General features: G+C 40.4%; 1 protein-coding gene and 2 long non-coding RNA genes across 4 annotated transcripts in view; 1 reads left to right on the top strand and 2 right to left on the bottom strand.

Moving 5' to 3' along the window:
* Positions 1-19066, bottom strand: part of LOC121694869 — a 248710-nt gene that overhangs the window by 127379 nt on the left and 102265 nt on the right. Inside the window, exons 35-38 of the mRNA XM_042075243.1 lie at positions 16819-18613; positions 15624-15797; positions 6571-6744; positions 6156-6326 (exon numbers count right to left, since the gene is read on the bottom strand). Of these exons, the coding sequence (XP_041931177.1) occupies positions 6156-6326; positions 6571-6744; positions 15624-15797; positions 16819-18613 (2314 nt within the window). The remainder of the gene's footprint in view (positions 1-6155; positions 6327-6570; positions 6745-15623; positions 15798-16818; positions 18614-19066) is intronic.
* Positions 324-2501, top strand: LOC121694907. Its single transcript, XR_006025943.1, has 2 exons — positions 324-882; positions 1546-2501. It is a non-coding gene; the product is annotated as an uncharacterized LOC121694907 (long non-coding RNA).
* LOC121694901 lies at positions 2642-3874 on the bottom strand. Of its 2 annotated transcripts, none has more exons than XR_006025933.1 (2): positions 3584-3874; positions 2642-3153 (listed from the first exon to the last, which is right to left on the bottom strand). It is a non-coding gene; the product is annotated as an uncharacterized LOC121694901 (long non-coding RNA). The 2 variants fall into 2 exon arrangements; XR_006025934.1 differs by having other exon boundaries at positions 3665-3874.

Below are 19066 nucleotides of genomic sequence, written 5' to 3'. Positions count from 1 at the left end.
AATTTTGAACCTGGCTGTATCCAATGCTCAGGTTTCGTGCCTTAAAATGTATGCAAATTAGCACATATTTAATTAGATAATGCCTAATTTGCATATGTATATGTGCATATGCACAGAAAACTTGAAATATATTTTTCATATTAATGTAAGTAATCAACTGGGGAAGTTTCATAGTAATATCTGCTTGTTAAACATTTTACCCTATTCGCCTGTAGTGTCTCGCTTTAAACTATCCAACTTTTTAAAGGGACATTCCACCAGTGGAGACATAAATATGTATTGAAAGTGGGTCATATGCATAAATTTCTAATTTGGTGCCTTCTTGACCTAGCCTGGGTGCCATTCCGAACTTAGTCCCGCCCACAACGTTTGAGGTCGGGAAGTTTGGTCTGGCATTGCTCAATAGTGGCGCGAGTATGCCCGCCCAAGATCTGGCGGGCCAATCAAATTGTCAGGGCGGGCTTTATACGATGATGGACAGATGATCAACAGTAACGTAATCAACCACGTCACCAAAGAGCACTTAGGTTGAATTCGTTTACAACAACGATGGTTGCTGCTGGAGAATTGAGATGTGTAGATTCTGCTATCAGGTCTGTTCTAGAAGATATCGACAGCGAATTAATTTTAAAAGAGGAACAGAGTAACGGGATCAAGGCATTTGTTGATAAGAAAGATGTTTTTGCCGAAGCAACTGAAATGGGCGATGCAACTCAGCGTGCACGACGAGGTGGATATAGCCAGCGGTCGTTGCCAGATCCTTTTTTGAAGCCCGGAATCCTGGCTGCTGAAAAACAAGTGGAGGGACATGCTAGGCTCCGATGTTTTTCAAGCCAACGTAATGGGTATCGTCGTGGCCGAAGTTCATCTAACTTACAAATGGTAAGAGAATCTAACTGTCTGACTTAGTAAATAACTCCCAATGTCGTGATATGAATCCCATGTTGTAAACATAGTAGGTATCGTTGTACGTTCGCTAACTCAGACTTGGTACAATCATGTTAGTGTGATTGTAGCGAACTAGCTGTCAAAACATTCTAATGTAGGTTACTGTTTTATTTCTATCAGTGGTCAGGCTGCAAAAGGGCAGACGCCATTTCGCGACAGCTTCGCCAAGTTGGGGGACCTTAAATCCTTAGTTAAAGCTGCAAAGTATGTACAAAACAGACTTCCTGCATGTTCAGTCTTCGATGTTTTCTACACTTAGTGTAATTCACCACTTTAATTGAAATCAGTTGCATTACAGGAACCTGTCCACTTCTAAACACTAACCACTCTCCCCCAAAACCAGTTTTCAATTTGCATTCGCACTGGCCAAGTGGCCATAGGAACTGGTTGCCCATTCAGATGCAAATCGTCCATTCATTTGGGTGTTGCTTTATGTACAAGGACCATACCCATATTGGTAGTCACTGTACCCCTTATAAGTGATGTATTCTTTTTAGATGTCAGTACAGTCATTAAAAAGTACTAAATGATACTACTCATAATTTCTTATTTTTACTGTTACTTATTGGTTGCTTTTTGTACTGCTATATATTCCAGGTACATCTGTGCTGGCATTGACCACTTCTGCTGATCGGGAATCCAGAGCCAGGGTTATGAAACAGCTTCAGATGGACAATCCAATCATTTTGGCTCTGAGCCCAAACAGAACAAACATCAGACTGGGTCTGATTCAAGTACCTGGCCATACACTGGAGTGCCTACACTGGATTGTGAGGGATGTTAGTACAAAGCTTGACCCCGCAGTTAAGACGGTACTTTATAATGGAGTCACTAGTTGTCTGCGGAAAGCTTTGTACTGCCATTTAGAGGAACACACCACATCTGTTGATCTAGGACATCTGTGCTGCACTCACTGTCATTCTGTTTGTTCTTGTGAACCTGAAGGTTGTGGGGAGCTAATCCCCAAATATGAACACTTTCAAGGGGAGGTTTCATCACACCACAAACACAGAATAGTCACACCTGAGGGCACACTTTTGATCAGGGAACTGTTACAAACTTACAGGAGTAGTTTACTTCAGGACCATACAAACATACCACTTTACACAGTCGACACAGCCTGTACTGGTTTTGGAGATTAACTCATTGATCGGTTTTAGAACAGTGCACACAGATATTTGACCTGGACTTCATTATCCATAATCACCCTACATACAAACTCTGGAACATGCAATGGAACAAACACTATGAATTATGCATGAGGTTTTTGATGACATCGAACAAAGTCAAACTAATTTGTTTGATGACAGTGTTGTTCAGGATGACCGTGTTCAGGTTGACATGGATTACACTGGTTACTTTGATGACGAGGATGAGGATAAGATACAATTATCACCAAGTAACTTGGAATCAGGCTTGTCAATGTTGAAGATCTCAGACTAGCTTCAAATTCAGGCTCAAATTTGTAGATTCAGGGTCCTGTTGTGCAAATGCCTTTTTTTTTACCTCTGTTACATTAATATTTTTGAATAAAATTAAAATGGTTTATACTTCTCTACTGGTTGGTGATGTTTCTGCATTTAAAAGACAAACAATAAGACGTCAAAGATTTTTAATATCTACACATAATAGGTAATGTTTGAAGATATACGCTGAACTTTGAACATACAACCAATAAGAAAACACACAAAAATGGTTTCAAGAATGTGGATACTACTAAACTATTATATGAAAACAATTATTTACATTGTCATTTATGAAAACAATATTTACAAATTACCATAACCATTTACATTTCACATTTACTTAATTATTTAAATAGGCACATTTTGCCAGTCCATTATTTTGGACTTCATCCACATCTCCTGGTAATTCAGCTTTGCCAATAAGTTTCTCTTGAAATCCAGGAATGCATGATACTGCCTGCCTGGGTGATTTTTGTTGGGAAAGTTGTCTCCCTGAAAAACGTTTACCAGTGTTAAAACGTCCTCCTGTTCTCGGGCCACATGATGAATGCCAGCCGGCCTTGTCAGCTCCAGCTCTGTGTCCGTTTTGTCCATTAGCTCTTTGACGATGCCAATGGACCTACTGATTCTGGCTGCTGACATTTCTGACATGTTTGGTCCTAAGCCTCTCATAAATGATTTGAGAAAATTGTTTAGTTGTTCCAGGTGGAGGTCAAGTGGATGGAAAATGGGTGACAACCTGAAATATAAGTGAACACATCAGTGTGAAGAATCACAGTATAGCCTAATAAGTATAACGTGCATTGACAATACATTGGAAAATACAGACTGTTAAATATGGTGACACCAGATGCAATTGCTGAGCAGGTCAGAGAAACACTGCCCATCCCCCACAGAGGTGCAGAGCACAGAAGTGGGGGTTGGATAACATGCTAGTCCATTACAAAATGAAGTTTCTACATATTGACAAAGTGACAGAGGCCAACTTACACATCAGGTACAAGTTTATCCTGGTAACATTTGCTCACACTACACTGAAATTCGGGCTGGCTTCCAGAATACTAGGCATGTCAAAATATGACTAGATGATTTAATCATAGATAGATTTCACGGAAATGAGGAGTGTGGGAATGCAGTGTTTATCACATTGGACAATGATCACGACTCACTATTAACTCATGTGAAACGTGGCAATCGAGGTTATTCTCATAGTCATATCATAAGAAGTAGAAATGTATTAACAAGCTTACCTCTGTAATGCTTCTTCGCGTTTTTGTACCGGTTGGAGTTGATGGATTGGGGCAGAACCGGGGCGTCTTGGAAGGAGTAGGCTACCGGTTTCTTTTCTCTGATGCCTCAGATGAACACGGTTCTTCAGGCTGGTCTCCTTCGTCGTCTGTCCATTTTTTAAACACGGGCATGTCGCGTTCCTAACGTGTTATAAAGTTCTGACAGGACCGACAAATGCGATGCGATTTGTTTGCCGTGTTGTAATCCTAAACGGATAACTTGATCGTATGCATTCACCTTTACTCTTTCTCTCAAAAATGAGGTTTGTGTGTTGAAGAACTCCGTGCATCCTTACATTAGTTTTACAACACCTGCGAAAATCACTCACACTCATCTTCTTCTTCTACTTCTTCCAGCGTGCAGTTGAGTTCTGTTGACATCAACTATGTGTCGCTTAACATACGTCACACACTCCGTTGCTCTGATTGGTTGTAGGTCTATCCAATTGAGTGCAGAGGCATTTTTTTTCCTGGTTCGTTTGAAACACGCCCCATAATCACAGCTCAATGGAGCAGTATCAGACTCAAATTCTGACTAGAATTGAGTATGACTACGTCAGGCTATTCTTGACCGAGAAAAGGCAGAAAATGACTTTTTAGTGCTTGTGGATTGCAGACAACAATCCCCATAGTGCATCGCAATGCTCAAGCTCTGCAGGCCACTCCCACTGTCAAACTCAATTGTTCAACTCCGCCCATAATCTGTCAACCAAGGCTCGAGCGTAGAGCTCAACTTTACGCTACCTGGAAATCATTTCACACAATTTCTAGTGAACAGTTGGTTAGCGAACGGATGTTCAGCCAGCACAAGGAAAATACACAGAGTAAATTTTCATAGATTACCCAAAGAGTTGGAGTTGTGCAAAAAGTGATCATTGGTCGTTGTTTAGGTACATTAAACCACGTTAAGCCTTTTTCTCGCCATAGGCGCCAATGAAGAAGAAAACGTTAATGTGAGAGATCTTCTATAATCGTTGGATTTCGGTTTAGTTTTTTTGACAGGCTTAAGTGTTCATGACAAGATATGGCCATGAGAAATTTGGTGATTGTCTTTGATAAAGGGCTTTTGAAAGATCTTCAGAAGATGGCCCTCTTCAAACATACTGGTAAGAACTGACACCCTTTATACCCACATGTTTTGAACATATTCTATTGAACATGTTTAATTAGTACTATATATTCTCCTTTTCACACAGGGCCACTGGAGATCTTTCACAGAGCTCTCCACAAGTACATCCCTAAACGCCAGGCCTTCTCCTACGAGGGAATGAGGGAGAGGGCCTATCTCGCCATCATGGAACATAATGACAACATTTTGGCACGAGAACAAGCCACCACGGCAACAAGTGTGTTTTCATGTACTCTAAATACTAAAATAACCATAAGAAGGATGTTCACAGCTAACTCAAAATGCATACTTTGCTGAAAAGTTCATTCTATTCCTGTGGAGAGACATCTACTAGTCAAATCTTTATTCAGGTATCTGTGTAATCATTATAATATGTCCTATACATTTATAGGACAACCACGCGTCAAGCAGGTCTTCTGCAAAAAGTCAAAGCAATGGATAGTCAAGAAAATCTATAAGCCACACACCACCAAGTTCATCCAGACACTAATTAAGAAGGTCATAGAAAACAGACGCAACCCAAACATAACATTCAAGGACTCAACCGCCTCACTCACCCAACCACAACCTCCTTTGCCACCTAACATTGTCCCTGTCCCAAAGCCACCAAAGATCAGCTCTACATTAACCCATTCCTCACAAATATTTTGTAATATTACCATGTCTTATATGTCTTTGTCTTATATGGTCTTTTGACCTTATCCTTGCACTGCCTTACCTGTTTGCACTGCCATTGAGCACCTTACTATACATACTCAATCACAGGGTCAATACTACTTTTTTATAGTGTGGATAATTTTGTTTGTGTGTTTTGATGTTCATGACACAATTCTTTCTTTGTGAATTAAAAACAAAATGTCACTCGTGCTCTCCTGTCTGCCTTCAACAAAGTTTACCATCATAAACTTGGAAGGAGGTAACTGATATGCAACAAACTTATAATGAAATGTATACTTGTAATACTTCATAATTTATAGAAATTATAGGTATGACCACCATTCTGTTATCTTTGTCATCTGAGGCAACAGTAGCTAGGTAGTTCCAGTTTTGAAATGTTACGCCGCTCCATCAGGCGTCTTTTGTAAATTTGTTTGTTTGTCTTGATGTCACAGAAACGCTGGCGACTACGCCGCTCCGTCCGGCATTTTGTCTTGTGTAAATGTCTAGTGTGTAAAGCGACTTTGGGTGCTTTGAAAGGTGCTATGTAACAAATAAAATGTATTATTATTTTATTATTATCTCAATTGGGAGGAAGGCACAAAATTACCCGGTTTTACTTAGGTAAATAAAAATGATTTTAACAAATCAAATAGGAACACTAACTTAAGTTTCTGCAATTTGCAATGTGAGTCCTTAAGTAGAGCAGAGAACTTCTTCACTCCAAAGTCTCCTAGTTTCTTCTCACTCAGATCCAGCTCTGTCAGGAGTAAGGGGTTTGTACCTAGAACTTCAGTCAGATAAGTACAGGCTTTCTCTGCAGCATCCGGTAAAAACCTGTAAAGAGAGGAAAATGTTAGTAACCATTATAAAGACATTCACATGAAAACCACAGAACTAAATGTCCAAAAGCAAAGCTCGGCAAAACAAATTTTAATTCATTTTTGAAACATGAATGAACATGAATTAAAGTCTCAAAGGTAGTAATTATATTTGCAGTAGATGAGGAAATGTGTGAGAAGTAGTATAATTTGCAACAATTATAAAGTTCAAGATAATCATTCAACATCAGATGTGTTACCTGAGTTTGCCAAGTTTACAGGCTTTATCAGTCAGTAAATCAGTAAGCAGTTTCACTCCTGAGTCTCCAGGTTCGTTTCCTGTCAGTTCCAGCTCTACCAGGTGTGAGGAGTTTGATTTCAGAGCTAGAGCCAAATCAGTATATCCTTTACCGGTAATACCACAATCTGAGAGTCTATAGAAAGAAAATACAATTGTCAGTTTGGATTTGTTATCATATATTATATTATTTATTTATTCATTTATTATATATAAAAATATATTATTCAAATAAAGAAATAATAAAATGATTGTATCACAAATTACAATGTAAAACACAAGTTGACTGTAATAACTGTTTGTGCAGTTCTCTGTGTTGAAGTCTATGCCTTGACACATACCGCGGTATTGTCACTGCCTGACAATCAGTTGGACCAGGTTCAATTCCCAAACCTGCTGTCTATACTGCTTTGGACAAAGCATCTACTAAATACCATTCACCTTTTACATTTCGGAAATCATAGTTTGAATGTGGTCCACAACAGAGGCTCAAATACAGTGGGTCCCAGTTAAAAATTGACACTTCATTCACGATCATGGTGATTCACGCAGCTGGGTGAAATGTCAGTACAACTGCAGCCGCTTGGGGGCAGCATAGTCCGCTGTGGCGTTCCACGGTCGAACCAGACGGTTTAGTTAGTTTTGTGATGTTTTGCACTTTTGTCTCATGTGTTTTCAGGTTTGAGGGCTTTTTTGGCAAGATTGACCTTGGTTAGACTCTGCATATTATTTGTTATTTCTCCGTATGGAAAATAAAGTCAATTTTCGACACACGTCTGTTATTAGTTCAATAACAAGTGTTGCTTGTTAAAACATGTGACTAGTGAAACTCAAATGATTTTAGCCAAAAGCCAAAAAATGTTAGAGAGAAGGAGAGACGCCGGTGCAGCTCTTTAGTAAAAGGTGCAGAACATTATTAAACTTTGACTAACGTTTCGATGTTCGTTAGTCAAAAACATCGACACAGAACAGTCAAAGTTTAATAATGTTCTGCACCTTTTACTGAAGAATAAAGAAAATTAAGAAGACATCTGAGCTGCACCGGCGTCTCTCCTTCTCTCTAAAACAGGGATGTCAAACATACGGCCCGCACGTTGATTTTGAACGGCCCGCACGTCAGTCCCTCAACAACGAGAGAAAACTTCCCTTGTGTGTGTGTAATGTGTATCACACCAAATTGGCTCACCATACCTTCCCAACTATGCACAGTATCCCATTAGCTGCATGCCATCAGGCTATTTACAATTTTCTATCGCGTAAAGTTAGTGAACACGTTATCAAAATTAACGCGCACACATTTTGTTTGAGCAGGAGAATACGCACGCAGGCACAACTAGGCTACTTGTTGTTTTCTTTTACTCGGCTATCTATATATGGTTATCAGCACACAATGTTGGGCTAATTCACTAGTTATGGATATCACAAGTTTAAACAACGAAAACAGAAAGGATGGAGGCAGCAAAGCTAGAGGAGTTATTCCAGATGGGCAAGAACAAGGTAGGCAATTGATGTGCTTGTCAGAACGTTAGATTACAGCTGTTTAAAGCCAGACGTCACCGTACGCTAGAACAAAACTAAAGGTAACTTTAGCTATAGGGCTGTATCAATTTGTCCAAATGAATAGGTCATCGTAGACGTTGTTGTTGTATTATTGCATGTGGATATTGTTATGCTATGTAGGCTACTTTTTTTGCAATGCACGGACCTAAAACCGGGAAATATTGTAGGGTCTACACGCGTGAATTTGTTTTTGCAGTGGTGGGGGTGGGTGGGTGTACGTACCATAGCTCTCTCTCTCTCTCACACACACACACACACACACACAGTACCTTTCTTAGCCACAGTTAATTTTAGTGGTGATATGTGTTATGGACATTGTTATGCACATTATTGACTGCAGTTTATTCTCATCAATGTCAGTCCATGAATGCGTATTGATCAGTTGTTAACTAATACTGTAGGCATAGAAGTTGCATTTGAAAATGTTACTGTTGTAGGCTGTTTGTTTTTTATTTCAGCCACACTGTTTTAAAGTGGTTAGGACCATTATTTCACAGCAATTTTGAATAAGCCATACTGCAATACCGATTTCATGGTTGCACCATGCACATGTTCGCCGATTATGTGGCCCTCAGTAACCTATAAATTCAATGATGTGGCCCTCTATGAAAATGAGTTTGACACCCCTGCTCTAAAATATCTGTCCTGGGCTGGTTGCAACGGATTGTGGCCAAACGACAGAAGCGCGGAGAACCCTCCTTTGTCTACCAAAAAGTGTTACTTTGTGCCCCGCGCTCCCCACTGCTTGTGAAAGAAGGGGGTGGGGGAGGGGGGCTTAACGTGAAAAAGCTTAATGTCCCAAAATGGCAAAGTCATAATGGTAGGCTACAGGAAGTGGGGGAGGGTATGGGATGACCAGAGCCGTCTTCGCTGTGCTATTCAGAAAGCATCTTCTATTGTCTTTCCAGGCGTACACAGCTCGTTATAGCCTATCGAGTGCCTTAACAGATAGGCTCTGCTCTTGGGTTTGGCCTCACAGCGAACTCAACCCTCTTGTTGCTTGCAGTTTGTTCAATAAAGCGATGCAGATTACATTATTTATTTCTGATTAATTGCGTCTTTTGATTTGCGTCTTTCGAGTCACGCATAATGTTTGAAAACCACTGGCTCGTAATCACAATAATTTAACACACGACAGTTGGATAACCTACTTCATCATGTCCCCATGCCTACATTTTTGTGAGTAGCATAGAGATCGTTAAAAACAATAAAGTATGGCTCTTATATTTTTAATAGACTACCGTCGAAGATGCTGACTTGCAAAAGCCTCGGGATAACACGTTATCTCCACTATCATCAGTCATGCCCCTTGATCAAAGTGGGGAATGAAATAAAAGTTTGAGAACCACTGGCTTAACAAGTTACCTACAGTCCAGAACACAGAATCTGTTGCAATATTCTGATGATCGGCGATGATATCGGCAAATGTTTGTTTTCCAAAGTAAGAATTTCACTTCACCATGCACCTTCGACAATACCTGGCCTACCTGGTATCATTACAAACATTATTCTGTGTCCTAAAACTGGCATATTTTATGGCATTGTGTCATGTAAGTTCGTTGCAAAATCTAGAGAAATGTGTGAGGTGGTCAGCGGGGGACAATTGAGACACACATTGGATTGTGTTATTACTTGAACATTCCACACTATCCACAGCTGTGGTAGGCCTATCAGGGGCAGGAGGATTACTGTCAGCGCAGGCTTTATATAAAATTCTTCAAGAGAAGGCCTCGAATGTTGTCTTGTTTGTGGAGCGCTTTGCTTCGCTTCTGTAATTTCGGCTTCATTGAAAATGAGGGCTTCCCTCAATGACCCTCCGAGAATAAATAAAGGTTGAATGAATGAATGAATGCAGGCTTGCCCAAAATAAAGGCATGTGGTTTGCGCAGCCTACAGTAAATAACAGACCCGCCAGAATGTGCGTTATGATGCTTTTTTACGAGCAAGATGTTTTTGGTACCCTACGCACACTGCATGTTCTTAAATAACAATGATCATCAGTAATATTCGACCATTAATTTGGGTAAATGGGCAAGCGTGACCACCTTGATTGGCTGATGATTGTAACGCGGGCATGATTCCAAACACCTCCCTTACGATGATGAGTGACAGGTGACAGGTCTCAGAATGTGTGCGCTACACAAGGACGGAAGATGATGAATAACTGGGGCCGTAGGCTATTCACAAAGGCTTTTATCTTACTACTAGGAGTAGGCTACTCCTAAATCGCACTTAAAGATTTTAGATTGGAGTTTTCTCTTAAAAGTTATTCACAAAGCCTTTCAGACAACTCCTAAACTAGGAGTGAGTCTTCGTGGCTATGGATGACGTCATTACTCATGCACAAGCTTGACTGAAGTGACCACCTTGATTGGCTGACGATTGTAACGCGGGAATTCCAAACACCTTTCTTCCGATGATGACTGACAGGTGACAGGTCGGAGAATGCGTGCGCTACACAAGTAGTGCGAAAGACGGAAGATGATTAATAACTGAATAAAAAGGCCTAGCCTAAATGAATAAAGAGTAAGGCAAAACAAATAGCTTAGTAGCCTAATGAAACATAGGCCTATGGATTGATGCAGTAGCCTACCTTTGCAACATTATTAAATTAATCTGTCACCATATCCCTAGGCTACGTTTGCAAAGAGGAGAACATTTTAATTTGATTCACAATGAAACATTACATTTCATTTACATGTTAACAACGAGTAGTTTTGGTTGTTGTTGGTGGCGTTATTGCATCCCTTTTATGAATGCAAAATTGTTCCCTCGCGATTGGAAGTTCCTGTTGCATATAGGCTACGCATTTCAAAACATCGCAACGTAAAATGCCACAAAAAAGCTGTTTATGAATAGGTCTTAGTGAGTTAGGAGTCCTCTCGACTTAAGCTGTCCCAGACTTAGGTGCTACTTTTAGGTCTAAAATGCTTCGTGAATTACTTTTTGTGAAAAAATTAGGAGTCCTAAAGTTAGGAGTGACACGCCCATTATTTTTAGGAGTTGCTCCTAAATTCGCCAGTTAGGAGCTACTTTTAGCCTTAAAATTCTTTGTGAATACGGCCCCTGAATAAAAAGGCATAGCCTAAATGAATCAAGGCAAAACAAATAGCCTAGTAGCCTAATGAAACATACGGATTGATGTAGTATCTTTGTAACATTATTAAATTATTCTTTTACTATGCCTACGGTTGCAAAAGAGAACATTTTAATTTGATTCACAATAATGTTACATTTAATTTACATGTTGACAATGATTAGCCTAGTTTTGGTTGTTGTTGGCGGCGTTATTGCATGTTAGTTATGCCTGCAATGCAAAATTGCTTCCTCGCGATTGGAAGCTCCTGTAGCTGCATAGGATTTCAAAACCGCAGGTTTGTGATATAGGTCTGTGAGTAAGGAGTCCTCTTGACTTCTTTTAAGCTGTCAGAGGTGGGAAGGTGTGATTTTTTGGGGGCAGGGCCGGATTAACTGGGCACAATTGTCTGATGGCCCCCCTTCCCCCCAGCCAACGTGAATCGGGTGGTTAGTTAATAGGCCTATCGTGAAGATTTTTCCTGCCATCTAAGGCACGAGCGCATCGTTTGTTTAGAACTAACATTCCATTTAATTAAACTGCTTTATAGCCTATGCCGAAATAGTTTTCAACATTTTGAATATTAGTGTCGGGTGAATTGAAATGTTCTCAAAGTAGCCTTATGGCTGAAAGCTGCTTGGGATCCCCCCCCGTCAAGCAATATAACCATACAAACGCGCTTCCTGCACTCATTGTTTCAAAAGGAGTAATTTTGGCTTCGTCAGAACTGAAGAGCTGTGGATGGCACGGCACGGTATGCCCAATGAAAATAAATTAACACAACGCAACACCAGTCTACAGTGCAGAGTTGGTAAGTTATGGTAGGGCAACTTGCAGTGAACATACAAACAGGGGAAATTATTTCTCTTGCAGCTGAGTAGCCTCAGGTGCGCACGTAGACATAAGGCCGAACATGCAAGCGCCAATGAATCGTGCTCTCACGACAATCGCGCCGTTAAACTGAAATAGGTTAACATCACTCTAAGTTCGCCTTCAAGCAAGGAAAACGATAATTTGAAGACATCTGTTTCGTTGGAAGGGCAAGGGGTAGCAACAGGGCAACACAGAGACAGGCCCGATGGCAGGGCTGTTATGAGAGTATTAAAATATGGGATATTCTACGGGAAAACATTAAAACGGCAAGACCGCGGGGAAAGTTAAAATATGTGATAAACACGGAAAAAGTTGGCATGCATTGTTTCGGTCCCCGTGAGCAGGGATTATTTGTCATACTATTAATCACATATGATTATTTGTGAAATTGTGCAAACAGGCGCAACACATTTGAAAAGGAAGGACTGGTAGCATGCAAGCTCACGGGAAAGATTGATTTAAGAACGTTATCACAAAGTGTGTGGCTGTGGCGCGGGCGGAAGACAATTGGCAGGGGAGGGTCATGTCTTTTTTAACAATTCTGTCGGAGGGTCATTGAACAATTTCTAGCAGGCAAGAGAGGGTCATGCAACTTCCAACTGAAGCGCTCAAAATTCCTCAGGTGGCCCCTTCAATAAATAACTATCAGTCCCTAGATTGCTGCTGGGCTATATGTCTTGGTTCTGTTAACAACTCATTGTCAAACGCATAGCCTATCTCGCCGTTGCATCCATTACAAACAAACATGCAATGTGAACGTCTGGGATTGGGGAGAGCACTAAATGCTCTACTGAATAAGCACGAAGTCAAACCTTTAAATGAAAAACACTCAAAAAGAAACCGCTAATGAAGTAAACTTGTGACCATCAAAAATCGTTTATCGCTTGTAACTCCGTGATACCAGGACGTAACAGGAAGGCATTTGGCTGAGCAACAGAGGTTAATATGCTCCATGTTTTGTCCAAATGATGACTGTCTATCATCGTTGCACTCGGAGAAAACCGGAATGTTTCATTCGTCCCCGTTTCAATCATCCCGGTTGTACCTACTCAAAACGCAGATAGAACCTTATTATTCTAAGGTAGCGAAATAGCGTTCAGCATGATTCATGCCCAATTAATTCCCCTGTTAAAGTGTTCGCCTTTGTAGTTTGGTTTCGTGATAGCCTATGATAAACGGCTTATGGCCAAATATGTGAAAACGTTAAAATACAGTAGGCGATAAACCCGGAAAAAGTTGACAGTGATTTTTTCATAATCACTTTGGAGGGTCATAGAAAAATGTATTGCTGGCGAGGGAGGGTCACGTCTTTTTGGACTAATGCTCCCAAAACTCCTCCGGTAGCCCCTTAAATAAATAACGAACAGTCCCTAATGAAGTAAACTTGTGACCATCAAAAATCGTTTATCTGTTACGTCCTGTAACTCCGTGATAACAGGACGTAACAGGAAGGCATTTGGCTGAGCAACGGAGGTTAATACTCTATATTTTGTCCAAATGATGTCTGTCTATCATCGTTGCACTCGGAGAAAACCAGAATGTTTAATTTGTCCTGCGTCTCTACGGCTGCAAACGGGATTCACTCGCAGTTAACCAAATATTTCTTTATTAGGGCAGGGCAGGCATATTTCTGGCTATTACATTATTTCTAAACCAGTCTGCTAAAGTCTGTAGTGAAGTCTGTGTAGGGTTTTCCAGGCTCCATTTCTTTTTACGAGACACCCTGCTCACTTGAGCCATCTACCGGTTGTTTGGGTTGTTGCAGCGTCTCACTGGAAAAATACAAATTAAAGTCGCGTGATACCGAGTGATCCCACACGCGGACCGCGAGTGAAGCTGGCCAAGTCGAAGCACTGCCCACTGTAGGCCTACAGGCTATAATCAATTAGGGACTGTTCATTATTTATTTAAGGGGCTACCGGAGGAGTTTTGGGAGCGTTAGTCAAAAAAGACGTGACCCTCCCTCGCCAGCAATACATTTTTCTATGACCCTCCAAAGTGATTGAGAAAAAACGCATGACCCTCCCCAGTCCCAACAATTTAGGCTATTGATGCCTTCTGTAGGCTACTGGGTCAATTTGGGAGCTTGCATGCTACGACTCCTTCCTTTTGGCCAGTTTGCAGGTAGCATAACGTCTTTTTCAATTCATAGAAGGGAGAGCCCAGTCTTTCGTGTGACATTGAGGTGCGCAAATAGTTTTTAATAGCCTGTTCAACTTCGAAAAGCTTCGTTCACCCGATGCCAGTCACTGATCGCAATTTCAAATTTCGGGAAGCTTCGTTTTTCAGTCATCTTTTTAAGTGTTAAGTGCAGTAGGCCCCTATCTTCCCCCTTTGGAATTATATCTAGAGCCTATTATAAGGTCCAGTGCGTTATGTCCTGGGATTCGGACGTGCTCAAAAAGAAAAGAAAAAACACTTGTTGCTTTGATATCTTTTTCGTTGTTTTGAACGTCGGCAAGCAGGCATGTTGCGGTTGCAATTTAAGTGAAATTTCTACAGTAGGCCTACAACATGCAACATGCTTGTTAGGCTGGGCTACTGTCAATGTACTTGTACAGGTAAATGTTCAACAATTGCTGGTGTACAGGCTATAATCAATTAGCTAAATCATTTGTCTAGCTGTTTTAAAAAAATCGTGCTACATTCAAACGCAAAAGGTGCTTTGATATCTTATTCGTTTGAACGTCGGCAAGCAGGCATGCTGCGGTTGCAATGAATGAGGATAATTGGTTTTATCTGCGGATTTATTTTTTGCATTATTTTGAATATGACTCGCTCCAGTCTCAACAGCACAGCTACTTTTTCCACACGCATCTAAGTTCTAACACACATATCCCCTCTGCTTTCTCTCTCTCCATCCCTGCACACGGTGCTTTCTTAAGATGCACCATCTTACAACAATTGCATCTACATTTTCATATTAGAATGTTTTGTCAAGTGTAAGCTTAAACTACCGTGATCAATTTAAGTTCCCGTGCCCCCGCTGAAAGTCTCATGCGCTTATCGTTACACTATCAAATCTATAAGTAACCGTGACAAATAGGGTATAAGATATATAAACTCACGCTATTGTATTATCATATATGTTTGGTAATGGCTCAGCTTTCTCTGATTGTTCTACTGACTTGGAAACTGCATCATAGAAGCAGTAAGTCAGATCGCATCAAAAATAGTAGTGGCAGAACTCCAAAGTGACACCTTGTGGTTGTTTGTGTCAACTGCAGTTTGTGCCATTTCTGCTGAGAAAATGGGGTGCGTGATTCCTGAAGAAACCCGTCCAAACTTAACTGGGACCCACTGTACAACTAGTCATGTCCCACTGTAAAAGTGTATGTAGCCATATTTCCTCTCACTGACTAGTCAAAGTACATGTTTTGTCATTGCTATGTGACTAAGTAAGTTATAGAGAGGGCACCATACATACACTACAAAAACTACTGAATGTAAACCAACATTAATTTGTTAATTACCATGATTGTGTAAATAATAACTGAGAGATTTACCTCAGGGTCTCCAATTTACATTGTGGATTTTCCAGTTTTTCTGCAAGAACCCGCACTCCTGAGTCTTTTATTGCATTGTTGCTCAGGTTTAGCTCTTTCAGTCTGGAGGAGTTTGAGCTGAGGACTGTGGCAAGAGCTGAACAGCTTTCCAGTGTTAGATTACAGTTGTCCAACCTGAAGTTAGAAAAATGTTGATACAGTTATGATTATTTCAAATACTGAACATAAAAACAAATGTTTACTGTCATCACAGCATGGTCAGGTCTTTTATTAGACCTGCACAAACAAAGGGATGATTTTTTTCTGTTGGTTATATTATTGCCTGAAATAAAAGTTTGACATAAAACTTGTATTCTACCATTTCATACATTCACTACGTTTTTATGCAGCCAATAAACGTTTTCAAATAATTTTATTGGGAATAAATCAAATATGTGTGTGTCTTGTAAACACCTTATTCTGATTGAAATAAACCAAAAAAGGCCATATTCTGTTTACTAATAAACCGTTTGCACACACTAGCATATGCCTGTTCTAAACAGAATATTGGGTCATGAAAAATCCTTAAACGGAATATGCTCCCAGAAGGAAGAGTGTTGTAGGCCTGCGTATGCTCAATTCGCACAGAATTAGGATAAAATGAGCCAACTGTCTCTTACGCACTTTCCTAATCATGGCGAAACAACGCACACACTTTTTGAAAAACGAGGAGACAAACTTATGTCTTGCAATCATGCAAGGGTGATGACAATGGCCCGTCTTGGGCCAAACTGTCCAATGACAATTGAGTTTTGGTGTCAACTGAGGTGAATCTTTGTGTCGTAATTTAGAAATTGAATAACAGTCAAAAAGATTTTATGTTGTTTGTACAGTAGTGTAGTAGCCTATTACTTTAGCCATGTATTTACTGTGATAAATAAATCTAAGCTTAAATTAGATTTGTCCACTAGCCACATGCAAAGCCATATCTAGCTCGTAAGCCATAGGTTTGCAACCCCTGCCTTATCTTTGGTGTATCTGGGAGAAGACAGGGGAACTCAACCCCTAGATACCTCTTTTCACGCAGTGTATGTTGCTTTGTAATTGACTTTGTGTTTGATGTTTCAAGATTTTTAACACTCCAATGATAATTTTGAGTTAATTTCAAGACAACACAATGAAATATTCAGAGGTGTGGACAACATATTGTACTTACAATGCTTTGGTAGCTGTTTTGACCACTGGCAGGAGTCTCCTGAGACATTCATCTGACCTGATGTACTTTTTAAGGTCAAACTCTTCGATCTGCTCCTCTGATGTCAGCAACACAAAGACCAGAGCTGACCACTGAGCAGGTGAAAGCTCGGCACTAGAGAGACTTCCAGACCTCAGGTGGTTCTGAATCTCCTCCACTAGAGATTTGTCATTCAGTTCATTGAGACAATAGAACAGATTGATGGACCTCTCTGGCGAAGGATTCTCTTTGAACTTCTCCTTGATGTATTTGACTATTTCCTCTTTTTCCTGGGAGCTGTTTCCTGCCTGTATCAGTAAACCTTCTAAGAGCTTTTGATTGGACTCCAGTGAGAGACCCAGAAGGAAGCGGAGAAAAAGGTCAAAGTGTCCACTGTCACTTTTCAAAGCTTTGTCCACTGCACTCTTGAGCAGTCCCGTCACTGTTCTACTTTCCTTCTCCTCTGATGTGTCCTGGTCAACAAAAACATTATTTCGGTGTTTGTTGAAAGACATGTATGAATATAAAGCAGCGAAAAACTCTTGAATGCTCAGATGTACAAAGCAGAAGGCTGTGCCAATAAACACCCCTGAGTCCTGTTTAAAGATCTGTGTGCACACTCCTGAGTACACAGATGCATCATCCACAGTAATTCCACACTGCATCAGGTCGTTTTCACAGAAGATCAGATTGTTTTTCAGCAAGTTCTGAAAAGCCAGCTGTCCCAGAGCCAGAATGCTCTTCTCATCCCACTCTGTGTCGTAAGCACACTTCTCTCCGTACTTCTCAGTCGATCGTCTGGTCTGAAAGATCAGGAAGTGAGAATACATTTGAGTCAGTGTCTTCAGGGTTTGCTCTTTGTCAGAACTCTCTGTTTCCTCTGAAGCTTCTATGTCTTCCAATATTCTTTCAAGAACAGTAGCTGAGATCCAACAGAAGACAGGGATGTGACACATGATATAGAGGCTTCTTGATTCTTTCATGTGTTGGATGACTTTGTCAGCCAGTATCCCATCAGTGATTCTCTTCCTGAAGTACTCTTCTTTCTGTTCCTCATTAAACCCACGTATCTCAGCCACCTGGTCAATATAGTCAGGAGGGATGCAACCGGCAGCAGCTGGTCTGGAAGTGATCCATATGAGAGCAGAAGGAAACAGATTTCCCTTGATGAGGTTTGTCAGAAGAACATCCACTGAGGTTGATGTGGTTAAGTCAGACCAGATCTCATTTTTCTTGAATGCAAGAGGATGCCGACATTCATCCAAGCCATCAAAGACAAACAGCACTTTGTACATATTATTTTTGGTAAACATCAATCCTTTTGTCTCTGGAAAAAATTGATGAAGAATGTCCATAAAACTGCACCTTTGGACCTTTAAGTTCAGCTCCCGGAAAGGAAGTGGAAAAATCAAATCGATGTCTTGATTTGCATTTCCTTTTAACCAGTCCAGAATGAACTTCTGCACAGAGATGGATTTTCCAATGCCAGCAACTCCCTTTGTAAGTACAGTTCTGATGGGTTTGTCTTCTCCAGGTAATGATTGAAAGATATTGTTGCACTCAATCAGTTTCTCTTCTGAACTCCCAGATGCTTTCTCAATATGTCTCACTTCATGTTCTTTGTTGACTGCACCACTTCCACCCTTTGTGATGAAGAGGTCTGTGTAGATCCTCTCTAGGAGTTCAGATTTTCCTTGCGTTGCTATTCCTTCAAATACACATTCATATTTCTTCTTCAGATTTGACTTAAGCTCACGCTGACACATCTCTATTGGACCTAATGAATATGTAAAAAAACAATATGTTAAGTGGAACATTACGGCAAAATCAGTCACTATGACAGAATCAATCAATTGTGGAGTAGATACTCTATATCTGGCAGGCTACTGTGAGATAGAAATAAAGCATCATAGGTAGCCAATGTTTGATAGTGCAATCAATAAAACAGTCTAACAAACTGAACAATAGAATATGTTGTGTTATCAAATAATTAGAGTTAAATAATAATGATAATAGAGTACTAAAGTGTGACATCAAGTTTCCGTAGAAACCAATTTTCTGTTCTACACAAACCAAATTAACAATGTGAAATACTATGCCAGAGTATGCCAATGTGAAATACTATGCCAGAGACTATGCCAAAGTTTTATAGAAAATTAACCGTTTTTTTTGCTAGGGGTGGCACGGTTCATGAAAAAAAATCTGAACTGTTCAGTTCGCTTGTCTCGGT

Source organism: Alosa sapidissima, chromosome 20, assembly GCF_018492685.1.
Source record: "Alosa sapidissima isolate fAloSap1 chromosome 20, fAloSap1.pri, whole genome shotgun sequence".
Lineage (NCBI taxonomy): Eukaryota > Metazoa > Chordata > Actinopteri > Clupeiformes > Clupeidae > Alosa > Alosa sapidissima.
Note: the sequence above shows the minus strand (reverse complement) of the source record. Positions and strands in the feature narration are given on the sequence as shown.